At 28.3% G+C, this 21,077-nt stretch overlaps 1 protein-coding gene and 1 long non-coding RNA gene across 7 annotated transcripts in view; both read right to left on the bottom strand.

Annotated features, from left to right (window-relative positions):
* Positions 1–382: 382 nt before the first annotated feature.
* LOC149030581 (uncharacterized) lies at positions 383–3,350 on the bottom strand. The gene is made up of 2 exons (XR_016178642.1): positions 1,139–3,350; positions 383–481 (listed from the first exon to the last, which is right to left on the bottom strand). It is a non-coding gene; the product is annotated as an uncharacterized LOC149030581 (long non-coding RNA).
* Positions 3,351–4,771: 1,421 nt separating this feature from the next.
* LOC107071977 (neuroligin-1) overlaps positions 4,772–21,077 on the bottom strand; it is a 72,337-nt gene continuing 56,031 nt past the window's right edge. For all 6 annotated transcript variants that reach the window (XM_089178626.1, XM_089178628.1, XM_089178627.1 and 3 more), the window contains 4 exons: positions 14,719–14,975; positions 13,910–14,056; positions 12,767–13,185; positions 4,772–10,525 (listed from right to left, as the gene is read on the bottom strand). In XM_089178626.1, the coding sequence (XP_089034752.1) occupies positions 9,394–10,525; positions 12,767–13,185; positions 13,910–14,056; positions 14,719–14,975 (1,955 nt within the window). In that variant the 3' untranslated portion in view covers positions 4,772–9,393. The remainder of the gene's footprint in view (positions 10,526–12,766; positions 13,186–13,909; positions 14,057–14,718; positions 14,976–21,077) is intronic.

The following is a 21,077-nucleotide window of genomic DNA, read 5'->3' as shown; positions in this document are numbered from 1 at the left end:
AATTAGGAGATAATATTTCGTTTACTAATATTTATATTAAATTCTAATTAATATTATTATCTTTTAAATGTTTATATTATATCTATAATAATATATAATATTGTTTTTATATCAAAAAAATTCAAATGTGAAGATAATCCAATATACAAATACTTCATTTTCAAAGTATATGCATAAATATATAATATATAATATAGTATTATACATATGTTTAAGAATAATTGTTCGTGTCATTTTAGAAATAAAAAAAAATGAAAAATAATCAAGAAAATGTCAAGAGAGAGAATGTGAGAAAGAGTATTATACACGTAGCTGACCAGAGGGTTATAATTCAAAAGGAAATGAGCTACTTTTTTTACACACCCAAAGGGGATGTTCTCTCCTTCATCTTTTTCTTCTTCTTCTTCTTCTTCTTCTTCTTCTTCTTCCTCCTTCTCCTCCTCATTTTCTTCTTCTTGCCATATGTATAATACATACATTTCTAGAAACCATCAGAAATCCTCTTTAACATCCTCAACACATACATAAACATACACACAGTTAGAGAAATATAGAGAATCAAACTAATGGTTGTTGAGTTCGTTTCTTACCAACACGTTCAAAGAAAAGAGACACTTCATTTATATGCAAGTGAATGTGATATAGGATAAACTAATATATGTGTGGTGTTCATGTCTATGTAGTGTAAAATTAAATAGTATACGTGTTGTGTTCATGTTCTTGTAATGTAGAATAAAATAATATACGTGTGATATTGATGTGAGTGTAAAATAAAATAGTATACGTGTTATATTCACATGTGATGTAAAATAAAGTAGTATACGTGTGTGTCCATGTTCATGTGATAGAATGAAGTAGTATATGTGTTATATTCATCTGTTGAAAATATATATATATGTATACTTATGCAAGTATTTGTAAAAACACGCATGCACGTGTGTTACGTGTGCTCATACAAAGAAGAATGAGGAAAGTGAGGGGTTGAAGGAAGGAAGTGGGAAAAGGGAATAGAAATGGAATAGAGGAAGGGATGAAGGGAATGAAGGGAGGTGAAGCTTAGGTCCTCGGAAGACTAGCCTTGTAGGAAAGCTAGCTAGACGTTATATAGCGGTTGGGGTACTCGGTCTATGCCACGAACCTGTACGGCATGACTAATTATACTTCAGCCCGCGGCAGATCTCGTTGGCTCGAACCCTCAAGAGGCGGAAAGCACCCCATTAAAGCACCGAGCTTTTGCCCAACGTGTCTTTGCCCATCCCTGTTGTAGCTTGGCATCTTCACGACGAAACACGTCGATCTGATTCTAACTCCCACAACCACTACCCTTAGATATAAATATCTAAGAACATTTGAATATTCCTAGATATAGAAAACGTTAAAATTATTTCATGGCAAATATTTTAGATTTATGTGGGAAAGTTCTCTGTTCGTTTTTTTTTAGAATAATATTATTATATTTATTGAATAATATAATTATTATAATTATTATGAAAATTTGTATATTGCATTTTTAAAAAAATATCTTTATCTCTAGAAACGAAAAATTAATTAAACCGGTGTTTGTCAAATATAAAACTAACAGCAATAAAAAAAAAAAATCAGAAAGAAAGGGGATTGGTTATTACCCTTACTTTGTGTTTTCGTTGTTGTATTTTTTTTCTTTATTTTAATTTTATTTCTTTTTAAAAACCAAACATTCGAATCATTAATTGATTTATCCATAATAATAATAATAATATTAATAATAATAATAATAATAATAATAATTAAAATAAAGGAATAAAGGTTATTTAATAGGACTAAAAGTAACGTAACGAATAAAAAAAGAAAACTAAGCATAGAAAGTTATATACTCACGAGTGATACTTTTCTTTTTACACAACTTTTGACATACCATTTCCCGTTACCCTTTACCTTTTACCTTTTTTTTTTCTTTCTCTCATGTCTTTTTACACGACAAAACCTTTTGATCTTTCAGCCGTTATTCTCGTTCCTACAACCACTTATCTATTTATCTTTGTCTTTGAGTTCATCTTACTTTCTTTTTACTATTTTCGTTTTTCTTTTTTCTTTTCATTTCTTTTTTTATTTTCATGTCTAATATGTGTGTATGTGTGTCTGTAGGGGTTGCACGTGCCACTTTAGGGGTATACCTCGGTTAGAAACGATTCTTGAGATTGCTCTTCTCACTCACCCTTCTTCTTCTTCTTCTTCTTCTTCTTTTTTCTTCAACCATCTCTTCTTCCCATTTCCTCCACCCTTTTCATCCCCCTTATTTTTTCTTCTACTTCTACTTGTATATCTCGTCAGCACAAGCCAGCAACGAATGAGAGAAAACTTTCCATTACCCTAAAACATTGAGCCTGTCGTTGGTAGTCTCCCCTAAGGGCCAGCAACACCCCTAACCCACCAGTCCTTCTCTCGAATCTCGTTCATCCCTCCAAACTACCTCCTACCCTCTTATTCTTTTTATACTACTACTACTACTACTACTACTACTACTACTACTACTACTTGCTTGAGAAGACCTTGGAGAAAGAAAAGCAGGCCGAGGAAACTCGGAATGGAGACGTTTTCTACGACGAAAACTCACCCCCAACGAAAATCCACCCCTCCTACCTACCATTTCTTATTTTTATGCTTCTTCTGCTAGTAGGTTTTCAGTACAACAGAATTCGATTCAAAGGAGAATTTAAGATTAAAGGAACGGTGAAAGTAAAACACCACTTATCCGTGTTTCAGCCGAATTTCTTGACATTATTTTACAAATGTTTCTTCTTTTTTTTTTTTTCTTTTCTACGTCTACATCGATTGAAGGGGTAGTAAAGTAGACGTTGGAAACTTTATTGTTATTATGTTATTTTATTTTTATTATTTAATTAATTAATTTTAATGTAATATTTATGTTTAGTTTTTTTTATCTTTGTTTTTTTTTTTTTCTTTACGTGTCATCTGTGTTTCATTTCTTTTTTTTTTTTTGTGTGTTTTCGTTTTTACATTTTTTTATTTGCTTTTTGCTTTTTTACATCGATTAGAGGGGTATTGAAGTAGACATACAAAACGTTATGTTCATTTTTGTTATTCAATATTTATTATTCAATTAATTAATTTTAATTAAATATTTAATTATGTAAGACCCTGCCCTCTCTCATAATATTCCAATGTATCAATATTGATACGCTTGTTTATAAAATTGACGCGAATATCTTGTACAATTTTCAAATAGAACATTTTCTGTAAACGTCAAAGATCGAGCATCAGCTCGACATTTTGCTTGAAACAAAAATGTTGGAATAATTTGAATAAAAACAAAATAAAAAAGGAAAAAGAGAAGACCGATATTAACAGTTAAAAAAAAATATATATATATATATATATATATATATATATATATAGGAATTAATAGTGCTAATGTAGATAAAAATTTAAAAAAGAACAAGAAAAAAAATAATGAAGGGTGGTTTTAAACTATTCGAAAAATGTTCTCTCTTTACGAAGTATACGAAAATATAAAGGTAAAAAAGAAAAAGAAAAAGAAAAAAAAGAGAATAAAATGAATAAAAAAGAAAACTTGTTTCAGTTTTGCATTAAAATACGAAGGAGCTTTTTTCCATGGCCCAATAAATGTAACTTTATCCCTTCTCCCTTCCCTCCATCCTTCCTACCCCAACCCTTCTTTCTCTCTCTCTTTTTTTTTTCTGGTATTACTTTTACCAGAATATTTTTCGCCGAGTTAGTTGTATTCATTGAAAAAGTAAGAAAGCAAAGTCTGTATATAAGTGGATTGATATATTTGTGTGTGTGCATGTGTGTGGTATGTATTTATGTATGTATGTATGTATGTGTGTTTATATTTAATATATGCACGTTACTATGCAAGGTTTCTCTTTTATATAATGACCACCCTTTATACAAAAAATGTCGCGATAACTTCCATTACAAAAAGGTTCTTCTTCTGCGAGTTTTAACGTTTCTATGTATGTGTATTAGTCTTTTTTTTTTTTATGCGTTTACATAGGTTACACGTCGCTTATTTTTTATTACTACACCACTTTTTTTATGGTTTAGAATTTTTGTGTGGGTTACTTTTTCACTAAAGAAAATATATCTATATATATGCATAAATGTTTTTTACATATGTGTATGTAACATTTCTTTTTTTTACTTTTGTGTTCTTAATTCAGATTCTTTTTTCGTGCGATAAAATTCGTACATTGGTATCTCGTACGCGTGTTTATTTTTTTAACACATGTATATATGTAAATATATAAATATATATATATAGATATGTGTATATTATATAAAATACTTACGTACAAGTAGATACATATGTATTATTTATAACATATGCATAAATGTGCCTCTTCCACGAACTTGAATGTGAAAGAACAAAAATATAGAAGGGAATAAAAGGAGTCCCTTTTTTGTCCTTTTAAAAATAAATAGAAAAAGAAAAAAGGTATTGTAAAAAATAATTCGCCCTTTTAATCTTCCTTCGTATTCTTTTTTTTTTTCCTTTTTTTTCTTTCACAGTGTTCTTGTCCCATGAAATACGAAAATGAATCAGTGCGTAAAGATTATTAATTACAAACAAATTTCCCAAAAAAAAAAAAAATAAAACAAAAAAACGATAAATCGATTCACAGTACTCGATTCACACGCCCATCATTGTTTAAATAAATTAGGTAAAAAAGGGGGTTGAAGTGGGATGAGGGGGGGGAAAGGGACAATGAATTGGGGAAATGGATAAAATTGTAAAATCGATTGACTCTTTAAATGCTTTAAGTGTATTTATTTAAACAAATCCCAACATTCGAAACATTGATAGATGTATATGAGTGTTTATATATGTATTGTATGTGTGTTTGTTTGTAAACACACACGCGCCTTGTGTGTTTACGTACGTGTGTATGTATGTATTCTATGCGCGTGTCCTTTTTGTTTTTATTTTTTTTTATTTAATCTTCCTCTTTCTTTTTATTTGTTTATAATCCTGTATACGCGTACAAAGTCGGACCCCTCATCGCACACGTCCATTCTTCGATAATTATTATTTTATTTGTTTATTTGTTATTATTTTTTTCTTTTTCCTTTTTTTTTGTTTCTTTTTTCTTTTTTTGGTTTCTTTTTGTCTTTTCGATCAAATCGAAAACACGTACGTGTCCGCCGACACGAAAATTTAATTTGAAATTATTTACTATTACAAATATCATCTGCCCATACACACCCCACCCTACGCCAACCCTACCACCCCTTTTTACGCGAAGTAAACGAAATGAGAGAAGAAGAAAAAAAAAATTATTATTTCATCCATTCTCTTTCAAAAAAGAAGAGAAAAAAAAAACAAAACAAAAATACCAAAAACAAAAAGAATAAAAAACAAAGAAATTTTTTTTAAACGAACGAACGAGTGTGCCGTATTATTTATTATTCGTCGATTGTTTAATTATATGTATATATATTTAAATTAAGTTTTTTATTTTATTTGATTTATTTGTTTCTTTATTTCTTTCTTCCTATCTTTGTTTATTCGTCTCTTCTTTTTCTTTGCAAACAAATTTCATTTAAAACTTACGAATTAATTGGAATTACGCATTTACTTTTCCAATATTATCACTTTTTACATTGTTAGATTTTATTTATTTATTTAATTTCATTTGTTCGCTTGTTTTTTTAGGCTGATTTTAGTTTATTTCTTTTCTTTTTTTTTCTTTTTTTTTTTTTATTCTCGAAAGTTTTCTTTTGCCCGTTTTTAATGCGATCAGGACCACGTGTAATTAGATGAATTATGTTCCTTTTATTTATTTTTTTGTTTTTATATCATTATAAATTAATTCATTTATTTATTTATTTATTTATTTATTTATTTATTTATTTATTTATTTATTATAAGTTTTCTTGATTTTCTTCTTTTTATTCTTCTTCTTCTTCTTCTTCGTTTTTATTATTTTTTTTTTTTTTTCATTTTATTTCATTTTAAATCTTATTTTACGACGACCGAGTGCGCACCCTCTTTCCTTTTCACCCCTCTTTGTGTGTCGGCTATAAGCTAAAATTAATTATAATTAATCGATTAGCTTACTCGTCAATTTTTATCGAATGGCTGGAGCTCCCCACCCCCTCTCCCCCCATGCACAGGGTTTTTTTCCCTTTCTTTTCTTCTTTTTTGTTTATATCCAACACCTCTGATGAAATATTTGTTCTATTATTTAATTGTTGTTTTTAAGAAGAAAAAGGGTTGCTTATAATTACCATCTTGCAATTGTTTTCTGTTTTTTTTTTTTTAATTATTTCTCTGTCTCTCTGTCTCTCTCTCTCTCTCTCTCTGTCTTTCTTTTATTTTTTTATTTTCTTTTTTTATTCATTTTTTTTTTCAGTTTTTCTTTGACTCTTTTAATTAACTATAATTATAATAATAGGCTTATATGTCATTTTAAACGGCAGTCACACTCGATTAAACGAGATTAAAATTATTATTCTCGTTACGATGTGTTTGTTTTATTTGTTTTATTTTCTTTTTTTTTTTTCTTTTGTTTGTTTGTTTATTTATTTCATTTTATTTTCTTTGGTACTTCATTGGTGCATTGTGCGTGTTCTCGCGTTGTCTCAAATATCTTTTTGTTCATCATAGTAGTTATTATTTCGTCTAGTCCACTCGTCTAAGAAATGTTATTAAAGATCGATTAATTAATAAATTAATTAATTAATTTATTTATTTATTTATTTCTAGTTTTGTTTGAAACAATCGTGCTGCAACGTTGTTTTTTTCTAATTCGTTTGTAAATATTATTATTCATTTAACAAATAATTGTTCAATTACTGTAAAAATTATTTCATCAAGTTGAAATATAAATTGAATTTAAAAAAAAAAAAATAAGATAAAGTAGAAGAAAAATCATAAGACGTGTGGTAATAGAAATTCTGAATAAGCAGCCTCTGAATATAAAAAACCCAAAACAAAAGTAGAAAAATAACAAAGCAATTGAATGTTTTAAATTATTAAGGAAGAAATGATTTATTGAATTATTTTAAATAAATATAATTAAAACAAAGGTATATATACTCAAGATGGACCCGGACACTCACATTGAATTTTTATTTCCAAGCATATCGTCCATTCGTCATTGTTATTTCCAATGATGTGCATATCATTTATACAATTTTATTTCATTTTTAGCTTTCTCGTCCTTACATGATTATTATTATTATTATTATTAGTAGTAGTAGTAGTATTATTTATTATTAATATTAATATTATTATTATTATTATTATTATTATTATTTTTATTATTATTATTATTATTAATATTATCAATATTATAATAATTATTATTATTATTAATATTTATTATTCATTCTTCCTTTCTTTTTTTACCTTTTCTTTCTTCTTTTCTTTTCTGTTCTTTTCTTTTCTTTTCTTTTAATTTAAATTTAATTTAAATTTAATTTAATTTAATTGTTTACGTTCACACACATCATTTTACTTTCCATCGTTTTTCTTTTTTTATTTCTTCTTCTTTCTAACTTTTATTTGTTTATATTTATTCTCTCTCTCTCTCTCTCTCTCCCTCTCTTTCTATTTCACAAAAGTCATACGCATACACACACACACACACACACAAATTCGTTTACACTACTCTACATTATCATCGTCATCGTCATCACAATTCGCTGACACGATATACATACGTCGAGAATTAGAGAATTTGGAGAAGGATTGTTATTTGCTGGTATCAATGATTCTTACAAATTTCTAATCACGCCCAGATAAAAACGATCCTGCTGTATGATTCTCCATTTTATTTTTCTTCGATACATGTATGTTTAACTTATATATAACGCGCGTATATACGAGGCCCGATTTTAATTCATATACCATTTTGAACATTTTATTGCATTTATTATAATTTCATCACTTGTATTGATTAACATTCACTGAAACAATATTTTTGCAACGAATTAAACATTAAACACGTTTTCTTTTTACAAAATTTATATCCGATAGAAATGAAAAGTATGTATCCTTTAATTGGCGTCCATTTTCTCAATGTGTGTAAGATCAAAATGGCGGTGTAAGTCATTCAAAATGGAAGACATTTCAAATGGATTTATATGCACAACTAATAACTTCATTGATTTGAAATAAACACATATACATATATATATATATATATATATATATATATATATATATATATATATATATATATAATATAATTATTTAAATTGATATTAAGAATAAAATAAAGTTGAAAGAGTTTCAAAATGGTAAATGAACATAACCTAACCTAGTATATAATATTTTTATATATATATATATATATATATATAGTATATTATATCATCGTACAAACCTAAAGTCGAGGCTCGTAGTATCCAATTCCTCGAATAATTCCACTTAGTGCTATGACAAATCCGGATGAGCGAACATTTAAGGAAACTAGTATAGTTCGCATAGTAGTCTCTCTGTCTTCCTGAGACCGTATCAATCCCTAACGCGTTGCAGCAATTGGCTGCCACGATAATAACGCGACCCCTCGAGAGAAAAATAGAGAAAGAGAGAGAGAGAGAGAGAGAGAGGTAAATAAGAGAGAAAGAAGTAGCAGAAGAAGAAGAAAAAGAAAGAAAAAAAAAAACTTATATTTATCAGGAAACGAAAGTTTTTTACGCGTTATTGGTTCGAAAAGAAAAAAAAAAAAAAAAGGAAACTATCACGAAAATTCCTTTCAAAACGATCGACGTTCTACTTAATCTCTCTCGGGAACCGTTATCATCATCATTTTTTTATTGTTTCATTTTTTATTGTTTTTTTTTTTTTTTTTTTTTTTACCGAGACGATAGAATTCTTTGTCCCAGCTTCCCCCACAAACCAACCCCCCCCACCCTTCAAGTACGACCAGACAAAAAAAAATGTCTTTTTCGTCGTTCATTCGTTCGTTCGTTCGTTCGTCCGTGCTTTTTTGTTTAGTAATTTTTACTGCTTTTGTTATTTTTATTGTTTTGTTTTTTTTTGTGGTAAATACTTACTTAGATTGTTACCGTTAAGCTCTCTTCTTTCTTTCTCCCTCTCGAAAAGTAATTTAACTACTGAACACACTTTCGTATTTTTTTTTTTTGGTTTTGTTTCGTTTTGTTTTTTATTGTTTTTTTTTTGTTTTCTTCCTTTCTTTGGTTTTGTTAAAAGAAAAACCTTCCTCCCCCCCTACCGACCCCATCCCGTCTCGAGTACATTAAATCGAACTTTTCTAGATTGTATTCTCTTTTTATTTTTATTTTTATTTTTTTTTTTTTTGTTATTTTGTATTTTTTCATTTCTGTTAACTTTAATCTCTATGTTATTTGATTTATTTATTATTTTTTTGTTCTTGTATCGTTGAGTATCATCGATCGATCTCAAACCGAGATCTCTTGAATTTGAACGCGTTTCTTAGCACTACCAGGTGTCCCAGGTTGACGTAAAATACCAGGACAAGCGAGGCCGATATTGGGTGCTGGTGCTTTAGGTGGTGGGGGTGGTTCCGGTAGATCCTCGTTTTCATCGTCATCGTCATCGTCATCGTCACTGTCAAGTACACCAGTGTCGATCATATGATCGTCATCCTGCATCCTAGCAATGGTAGCATCAATACAGGGCGATGGTGTTCGTGTTCTTTGAACGCAAGGATTTCTACTGTAAGACGGTGGTTCGAGGACCCTTTTACCACCACCAGGTGGAGGTGAACATTGAAATTCTTGAAGTTGAAGTTCCAACTCTTGTACGAGTTTAGCTTTGTGTCCTTGGGGACTCGAACCTGGCGAATCGATCAGATTCATCGAAGACAATCTTTGTTTACCAGCAGGACCACCACCACCACCACTACCACTTATCTCAATACCTGAACAACCAGCTTCCAATAATTCCTCTTTCTTCTTATCACCGAAACTCGATAATCCGGAGGTCCCGGACGCGTTCCTGTCCCGTTGATGATAAATACCCGCGAATATGATGATGTTTAATAGCAATAGGAATATACCAACGGCAATGGTAACTGTTAAGGCGGTTGTATAACTCTGATAATAACTGGAAGTTAATTTTCTTAATAGATTGTTAGGTCCCGGGCCTAAATTGTTAGATTGTTGCAATGTTTTCGAAGTACTAGCTATGGTGGTAGATGTTGCATTAGGTGTACACTCTGTAGTAGGTGTCGTATGTGAAACCGATGATGGCTCGGTAGGTGAGGGCATTGGCAATGGTGGTGCAGGTAACGGTAGGGCCAGACTTTGCGGACGTACCGCACCCTCGTACAAATTTGGACTATCCGCCAGATGATGATGACGCATGTTCAATTCGTAACCAGGCCTGTGCAACTGTGGTAACAGATTCAACCAAAGCGACATCTTGTGACCCCTGTAGTGGGAACGTAGCTTCGTCACGTGACCTGCCTCCAGATAAAGCTGATTTATTGAATCGTACGATTCCCAAAAGGGTGGACTCGTCAGATCGTTGTCCGTATCGGATGTCAAAGAACTTGCTCGGTTAGGATCTCTGAAATCAAATTCATTTTGTCCGCCTTCTTCTTTTTCTTAAACTACTTTGTTATATTTTATTCTAATTTTTTTTTTTTTAACGCATTTTAATGTCTTTAAAAAATGTTACAAGATCTAATTAACATTAATCATTTATATGCTGTATAAAAAATAAATTTTACCAATAATAGTTAATATAAATTATTAAATTTAATAATTTATATATTTATTAATAAAATTATATATAATTTATATAACCTATAAACTATTATCAATAAACGTTAGAAATTAAATCCAATTGTTAATAACTTAACACCTTAAGCTACTTATCGAAAAGTACAAACTATCCCTTAACCCTAAATTAAAATAAAACTGATGTATAACCGAACGATGCAAATGGGGTTAATTACTAAAGTACCAAAATAATAAATTGAAAAAAATCCCTAAAAAATGTTTAAAGATCATAAGACTTGTGTCCACTTCTTACAACGAATCAAAATGAAAGAAAGGAATTAAATCTAACGATCCCTCTATCTATCTATCTATCTATCTATCTGTCTGTCTATCTCTCTCACTTTCCTTTAACAGTTCTATCGACAAATTCAACATTCGAAGACGAGATCTAATTTCGTGGGAAGCCTGAAGGTTGCTCGCCAATTACCGTGTGAAACCACGGAGAGTAGTCTGTGAAGGTGTGGGCAGAAAGGGTAAGATCGCAACTTTGGAATTGGAAGGTCCCGTATAACAGCTGCTTCACAGCATCGTTTCTCTTAAAGGGAACAGAGAAGGTACCACAATACTTGAAGTAACTTTATCTCAGAGACTACTACCATTTCTCAGAAACTCCTCTGGTCTTCTTGGTCCTTCCCACTTCCTTCAATTTTCAAACAACCCTATTTTCACACCTAAGAAGAACTGTACCATTCCCTATTGACCATTATCAATGACTATGGTTAGTAAGCAATTTTCATGTGGTATTCCAATTGTTAAAATATTATAGGTTGGAGAACACCTGATGGATAGAATCAAGTTTCTAGTAAAGGTGAGGGTAGATAGGTGTATTGGGCTAATGATGGGTGAGGTGGTGAGGAAAGGGAAGGGGACTATTCAAAAGCAACTAACGTCTTAGGTTAAAGCGAATCATAAGTAAGGTATGCAAAGTTGTTGATTTCATATTGAATCCTAATACATGTCTAACTAGTTAGGTTGGTAGGTTGATAGGTTGGTAGCTGGTTTATGTACAACTACCGCGATTGCTAACTAATTGAGATGGCAAATTAGAGGGGTACGTACGATACCGAACTAATTTCCTTTGATCATTCTGCAAACGGACGTTAATTGCAAATACTCCTACTACTCGACTTAACTGAAGAACACCAGCTCCTTTATAACCTCAAAACACATGCATACATATACATATGTATACACATACACTGACAGAGAAATCCTGTTCTAACTGTTGTGTACCAACCTAAGCTTAAGTAGATAGGAATCGATATTGATTTAATCGAACATAGAAGATTTACATTGATTAATGTTGACGATGAAAAAAGTACACGTTGAAATTTGAATTGATTTAAATATTGGAATTGTTTAAAGAAGAAACTTAGAATTAGGTAACACAGATTTGTTAAATAAATTTGTATTTTTAGAAATTTATTATTCTACTATTATTAGAAATGGTTATATCTAAGATTAGATCTACAATTTTGCTATATAATATTATTATATTTTGAAAATGAACAAGTAGATAATAACAAGGACTCATATCGTTTCCTTTTATCAGCATACACGATTCAACACATGTATATATATATATAGCTGTACATTTTAAACCCCCACTAGAGATAAATCGACCCTATGGATTCGAAATATTCGTGCACGATAATATCAGAATATCATTAACTGTTTATGCATCTCTTGAGACGTTTTAACACAAACGAGATCACGATTAGGTAACCTAGGGTCAATTAACTATAACAATGTTGTATTTATCTTATATACGTGAACAGGATAGATATACATCTCAATTTAAATTGAGAAAAGAATCTAATTGACACTAGTGAAGTACAAAAGGTTTACTAAATTTTCATATAAAATTTAATCAAAGTAAAACTAATTGTTTTTTAAAATTCTTTTTGATCCAACACACGTTCAATGTTATAAAACATAACTTAAAAATAATAAATAATAAATAATAATTTATACACAAGTACAGAATATATATTTTAATTAATTAATTAATTAATTAATTACTTACCCTCGTCTAACAAAGTTGGCCAAATAATGTACGAGTAATCTCGATAGGTTTTCATCGGCAAGACTATAATTTGACGATGAATACAAATTAAAATCACCACGAAGTAATGGTATACCCATGAGATATGGTAATTCGTCCCCCTTTTGACTTGGTTTGTCACCCGGTTGAAAATGTAAGAAGTAACCCCGTCCACCAGAAGTTGAATGTAATAGGGCCAATCTTAAGAGTGGTGCAGCTACTTGACCATCACCGAGTAATGATAGAAGACCTTCACAAATGGCTGATGCATTTTGTTCACCTCTTTCCCAATCGGTGTATTCGTTACGTAATGTCGAATAAATTTCATGCAGGTGATAACGATAAGTGTTTCTCACATAGGTACGAAGGATCCTATCTCTTCTGGTCTCGTTTAACCCGTTCTAAAGCATTCAAATATCTTTAATGTTTAATAATTTGTTTTATGTAGAATTATTATATTCTATAATAATTTATAATATTTTTATTTAATATAAATACATGTGGAGAGAACATTTTATTTAGGAATTAAATATTTTAGTTAGGTGATAAATATTAATTTTATTTAATCTATTAAAATATCTAATTTATTTTAATATTAATTTATAGTTTTTGGTGTAGTTTATATTAATAAAATTATTAATATTATAATTATAGTATTTGGTGTAGTTTATATTAATAAAATTATTAATATTAAAATTATAGTGTTTGATGTAGTTTATATTAATAAAATTATTAATATTAAAATTATAGTATTTGGTGTAGGTTATATTAATAAAATTATTAATATAAAATTGTAGTGTTTGGTGTAGTTTATAATAATAAAATTATTAATATAAAATTATAGTGTTTAGTGTAATTTATATTAATAAAATTATACTATTTGCACAAACTTATATTAATAAAATTATTAATATTAAAATTATATTTATTTTCAAAGTGAATCTATATATTATTATTATTTTTATTATTATATTAATAATAAAAATCAATAAAAGAATTGTATACATTTAACTGAAGTAATGATACTATTGTAATAACAGTATTATACCCCTGATGTTAAATCTGTGGTTGGGAAGGGGCGTGAAAGGAAACTTGAGATTAAAATATAAGATAATAGATATTTACCTGTAAATCCTGATCGGTTAAATTCAACCAAGCTTCGTCGGACGTTAAACCGAGTAAAAGATCCCGATCACCGAAATTGGCAAATTCCGCACCGGGTCCTGGAACTAGGGGCATCAATCCCGCGGAAGAGGCAGTGGGCTGAAAGTTCTAACAAATTTTTTCCCACACCCCCCAATTTCTATTTTGCGGTATTAATAAATTTATATTATAAATTTTCTTCTTTTACATTTTCATTTACAATAGTCAAGGGAATGGATATTGGATTGTTCAAAAGATTATTAATAAGGTAAAAATAATGTATAAAGTAAATGAAATACTTGTTCAATATTTATAAACCACAAGTTTCAAATCTTAAATCAACTATGGTTTAAATTCTTCTTTCTTTTTTTCTTTTTTTTTTTTTTAAGAAAAAGAAGAAACTAAATAAACAATTTTTGAAATATTTTTATTATGAAATTATGTTTAATATTCTTGAACAATTAGATACAATTACTTTCAATTCAATCTTTAATATAAACTAATTCATAAGTTAATTATTTAATAAAATACAAGAGATTATTTATTTTGTATTAAATTGACAGCTATGAAATTTGTAATGTGTCACATTATCAACTGAATTTTTCGACAAATTTCATACTTAAAAATAATACTGAATTTAACATTGACTAATATATCAAATGAATACTCATTCAAATATATAATACTTTCTTTACATTCTATAATTTGAATTTGGTAATTAAACGTAAATCAATATTTGTTATATGAGAAGATTAATGATCAGAAATTGAAGTAACATGTTTAATACAAACCTGATTTATCGGATGCGGGAGGACGGCTCCGTCGACGAACGGTGCAAAACCAAAAGTGAATCTTGGGGGATCGAGTTTAACTTCTAAAAGAGAATCGAGACTTCGCAAACGTAGACACGGTGCAATATCGTCTGCTTCGTCGACGAATGAACATCTGGTTTGTTCAGCAACATGACGTTTCACCATCAATGGGTCCCGTTGTATTGCCCATGGTGAAAGGGCCGAACCACCGAGTAATATTACTCTCTCCACCAATTCTACAAATTTCTTTATTCTTTTTCATCTTCATAATCGTAATCTTCAATATTATCTTTAAATATTAATCATTATAATGAAATTCAATCTTTGCATTTTTTTTAAAATGATTTCAATTTTGTTAGAAATAATGTAGAAAAGTTTTAGAAGATTTAAAACACACATTTCATTAATTGATCAAATAACTTGTTTATGGTTTCAAACAATTTTTTAATCAATTCTGTTTAGTATAATCTTTGAAATATGATCAAATTTTCAGACTGTATTCAAATTAAATTGTTCAAATTAATCAAATAACTTGTTTATGGTTTCAAACAATTTTTTAATCAATTCTGTTTAGTATAATCTTTGAAATATAATTAAATTTTCAGACTGTATTCAAATGAAATTGTTCAAATTAATCAAATAACTTGTTTATGGTTTCAAACAATTTTTTAATCAATTCTGTTTAGTATAATCTTTGAAATATAATTAAATTTTCCGACTGTATTCAAATGAAATTGTTCAAATTAATCAAATAACTTGTTTATGGTTTCAAACAATTTTTTCATCAATTCTGTTTAGTATAAAAATATAATCATTAAAATGTTTTCAAATTTTGATACTGTATTAAAATTAAATTCTGATAATATATTACAAAAGATAAGAATCTTATATTAGATACAATTTATCTATAAATATGATTAAAGTAAATTACGAAAAATCCTTAAATCTACTTAACTGTTTGTGTTACCCTTTTATTTCTTTTTCTATTACAACTGAGTAAACTCAATTGCATTGTGTATTCTGTTTTTATATTTTAGTATTTGCAAAGCTATTAACTAAAAAGAAACTTCTTATATCGTAGGAATACCCATTTAGACTTTGGGTTATCTTTATACAAAGTTAATGCAAATGACTGGGGGATCTTTGAAAGCTATCTAAAATATTGTTTTACTTTTTTCTTTATTAAATTATCTAAGAGTGGTACCAACGTTATAAGAATTTCAGTTAAGTATGCTGATTTCTTGATATACTTTAAAATTTAATTAGAACTGCAATTTCATTTAACACTAGATTGCCCAAGGCAGTCATTTTGACTGTTTTTTATTTTCAATTAGAAAAACAATTATGTATATAATGACACAATTTCTTAGAATTAATAATAATTAATTAATTAATATTGTTAATATTTACTAATAACTTGTTGTATAACTGTAAATAATATAAGAAATATTAAAAATTAATTTTAAACAAATTTGTTTACACATTAGTTATTTTTTCACAATGCAGTCATTTTGACTGTTTTTGGGCAATATAGCTATACAAGAAATCTCGGGCAATCTAGTGTTAATAGTAATGTTGTATTAGACTTTGTTTTTTTTTGTGTGTATGTAAATTATACCAATTAAAACAGAACCCTATAATAGCACTGTTATTTGTTATTTTATTATAATTATCTTTATATATATATATATAACTATAGTTATATTATATAATAATATAGCACTAATACGTAATTAATAACTATAGTATTAATATTAGTACTAATAATATAGTACTAATACTATAGTTATATTATTATATAATATATTATTACTAGTATTAATATAGTAACTAATACTATAGTTGTATTATTATACAATATAATATAAATATAATATTAGTATTACTTTATTTTATTTATAATATTATTTTATTTATGGTATAGTATACTTTTTTTATACTATTAATAGTATTAGTAATATATTATTAGTTATATGTACTAGTACTAATTATATATACTTAGTACTATTATATAACTAATTACTATAATAGTACTAGTATAATAACTAGTTATATTTATATATATATAGTTAAATACATATATAAAGAAATATATAAAGAAAATATATATTTGTAAGTAATAAAGCATGCCTTGACAACATAGCTCGTTCATTTAGGCACCCTTTGCCCGAGACTTTTAAAGGGTGACTCGACATTGCTGTAGAACGAAGGAACGAAAAGAGGAGGAAGAGGAGGTGGAGGATATTAGAGAAAAAGGTACAGGAGGGGTTGGTTCGTTAGTGGAATTGGGCTGCAATCTAGGAAGACAAGAAGAGACACACAGTACGGATAAAATAAAAGGGGAAAACGGACATACACGACTCTCTTCTTTTTACCAAGCCCCCTTTTCGTCGTAGTCTGTACCAACTATACCAAATCCACCCCTATCCCACATCCATCTATCCCAACCACCCATCCTACACCCCCTATCATCCTCTGTTCTATCTAAAAAAAAAAAAAACCCTCTTTTTCTTTCTTACAATTCCTACCTAAGTTCTCTTTCTAGTCTTTTTGGCTCTTTCAGAGTCGCAGAGTCACGGAAGACTACACTTTAGGAAGCTTGTTAAGGGTTTCTAGTACCCAGACGACAAGGAAAACGACCAAGACGAAGAAGATGACGACGACGACGACAACGACGACGACGACGACGACGACAACGACGACAACGAAGACACACCACTATCGTACACTTCTCTTTTACTATCTCGACAACCACTCGTTTTTTCCTACTACACTCTCCTCTTCTTTCTAACTATATCTATAGGGTTGGGGTATATAATATACCTTCTTTATAGTATACACCCCTTTAAACTAACCCCCTCTCTCTCTTTCTCCCTCTCTCTTTTCTTGTCTCCTTTTTTTTTCTTTGGGGTTTTTTTTTTTACTTTAAGCTCAGAAACACGCACATCGTATCTCTATGACAATGATGATGACAACAACAACAGCTATAAAGTATCAGGAAGAGAAATATTTTTGTTCTTCTTAAAATTAGTATTTTTTTTTTTTTTTTTTTTACTTTCCTTCTTCTTCTTCTACTTCTTCTTCTTCTTCTTCTTCTACTTTCATTGCGACCCCTTTTTGTCGACACATTATTTGAAATCGGGAAAAAATTCTTTTATCGTTAAGTGTATACAATTTTTTTTTTAGTTATTTATCACCTTTGTTTTTTTTTTTTTTTTCGTTGGTTGAAATTCCTCGTTTGTAATAGAAATAATTTAATTTTAAATTTACGAAAAAAAAATTTCGATTAAATTAAATATAATTAAATGATTGTTTTTATTTAGTGACAACAATTTTCTTTTTTTTTTTATCACGATCATTAGTTAGGTAATAGTCATTATGTAAATATATGTGTGTGTGTGTGTGTGTGTGTGTAATTATGTATGTAAATTTAAAAACACAAATAATAAGATTCCTTCTATTACAATGAATAAATTACAAAATAATAAGATATTATTAAAAATGTTCATTTTAAACAAACGCGAATTTCATATACCGGGTGGGTGGATATGTGTTAACCTAATTCTTATTTGAAAAATCTAATCGTATTTTTTTTCTTTTTTTTTTTTTCGTATCATTTAAAAGAGTGTATCATTTTACTAATCGCGTTTCTTTGTTTGAAATGCGGTTAACGTGACAAAAATCATCGATACGGAAAAAAAAATCGCTGATGAAACAGAATAGAAAGTGGGAGAGAGAAAACGAGAGAAAGAGAGAGAGAAAGTAGACTTGGAATGTATTGATTTTTCAACACACACACACACACACACACACACACATATACTTGCCTACGTATCGTGGGATTTTCTTCGGATTATACTGCGACCTCTCTCTCTTTCTCTTTCTCTTTCTCTTTCTCTTTCTCTCTCTTTTTTTTTCTCTCTCTCTCTTTCTTTTTTCTCTTTTTTCTGGAACATCTTCCAACTTTTTCTGTAACCTTTGGCAGATTGAGCGAAAATCTACGACGTGTGAAGCGCGATAAAGAAAACTGCTACTACATACAGTGGTATCGTTTTTTTTTATTTTTTTTTTATAAAGAGTGTCCCAAATTTAAAGACTCCTATCCCCACAAAACTACTACCCTCCTGTTGTTGAAAAAAAAAAAAAAAAATTCGTTTGAAATACTTCAGAGATAGAAGATGAAATAAAATGAATTTTTGAATGGAAAGTTGAGATTTCTTAATGAGAATTTAAATAAATCTGAAACTTAAATTTACGATTAGTAATTTTACAAAATCTCAATTTAATTCTAACAAATTATATATTGTTTAACAGATTTAATAATTCACGGATTATTTTAATTGGTTCTACTTTCTCAATTATTTTATCAAAATATTATTTTACATAGACATAATTTTTGAAAAATTGTTTATACGTTTACATATGAAACACCTTGTTGAATTAAAAGTTATGAGTTAATGTTATGGGAATTAAAATAAATTTAAAATATGATTCATTAATAAATAAATAATTATAAAAATTCGTCCTATTTTACTTATGTTAGTAATTTGAAAATATTTTAATTTAATTCTAACGAATTATAAATTGTTTAATAAATTTAATAGTTCATTAATTATTATAATTTATTCTTTTATGTGATTATTTTTATCAAAATATTATTTTTCAAAATTACATAGACATATTTTTTCAATAATTATTTATACGTTTAAATTTGAAACACCTTGTTAAATGAAAAGTTACGATTTCTTAATGGGAATTAAAATAAATTTAAAATATGATTCATTAATAAATAAATAATTATAAAAATTCGTCCTATTTTACTTATGTTAGTAATTTGAAAATATTTCAATTTAATTCTAACAAATTATAAATTGTTTAATAAATTTAATATCTCCTTAATTATTTTAATTTATTCTTTTATGTGATTATTTTTATCAAAATATTAATTTTCTAAACCCACATAAACATATTTAAGTAATTGTTTATACATTTATATTTGAAACACCTTGTATATAATTCTATATATATATATATATATATATATATATATATATATATATATTAAAAGGAAAGGAAGAAAAGAAAATAGCATTTCCTTTTTCGAACGTAACGAACTTTCACATCTAATATTTTAAAAAGAAATATTCTTTTTCGTCACTGGCCATATAATGGCGTCAGTATTTCTACCCATGCAAAAGGGGGTTAATTAAACTTTTTCTTTTTCTTTTTCTTTTCTATTTTTCTCTCTCTCTCTCTCTCTCTCTCTCTCTCTCTTTTATTTCCTCTGATTTTATTTCATCGTCTTTCCCCTCTTTCTTTCTTACTGGTTTTTTTTCTTTCTTTTTTCTATTTTATTTTATTTGATTTTATTTCTTTTTTTTTTTTTTTTTTTTTCTTAATATTTCTCACGACACAGATATTTTCAACGTGACCGTAAAAAGCAATTAAATGCTTCGTTAAAACTTCGAATTCACCTAATTAGTTTCCGTTTCATTGATACGTTTCTTATTCTTGTACTTTTCGGAACAAACTTGGTTTTTTCTTTTTATTTTTGTTGTTTTTTTGTTTGTTTTTGTTTTCTCTCTTCTTTCCTTTCTTTCTCTCTCTCTCTCTCTCTCTTTTCTTTCATTTATCCTTCCACCCCATCATATTTTTATAATAAAATACATACACATGTACACATGAAAAAACATTGTTATTTGTATTCAGGTGAGGATTTGATTTCAATCGATTTGAATAAAATGTTAATTCCCCATTTATAGAGAAAGGAAAATGGGAGGAGGGGGCGGTTAGAGGGTTGTTAGGGGGTGGTTAGGAGTTGAATTAAAAGGGGTTGATTTTAAGGGTAGGGATAATACGGATTAATTCGAGCTCGTTAAGTCATCGATTTTGATTCATTACGCACCAATGAAAGATATTATCATTTATTTATATATGTTTCGTTTAAATTAACGAAATGATTATTCGTAATAAACAAAAGGAAATAAAAAAACAATATAAATGATTATTAACGTTTTGTTAGGTATTAATCTTTGCCATCGTCAGTTCTATCAATTATTCAATTGTACGGAAAGTAAATTATTATTATCATTATTATTATTATTATTAATTAGAAAGTATTGTATTGTTAATAATAAAATACATTTGAATGAAATAATTAAATTCATTGGTGAATATATGAATTATAATGATTCAAATGAAATACAATTTTTTGTTCATTTGAATTGTGATAAAGAATCACTTTTTGTTTATAATTAAATTTATAAAATCATAATTAAAATAATAATATATATTAATTATTATATTAATTAAATATTATAAATAATATAATTAATTAA

The sequence above is a fragment of the Polistes dominula genome, unplaced genomic scaffold, assembly GCF_049000335.1.
Source record: "Polistes dominula isolate Pdom_NZ unplaced genomic scaffold, Pdom_raw_medaka contig_11, whole genome shotgun sequence".
NCBI classification, from domain to species: Eukaryota; Metazoa; Arthropoda; class Insecta; order Hymenoptera; family Vespidae; genus Polistes; species Polistes dominula.
This window is presented reverse-complemented; position numbering and strand designations above follow the sequence as displayed.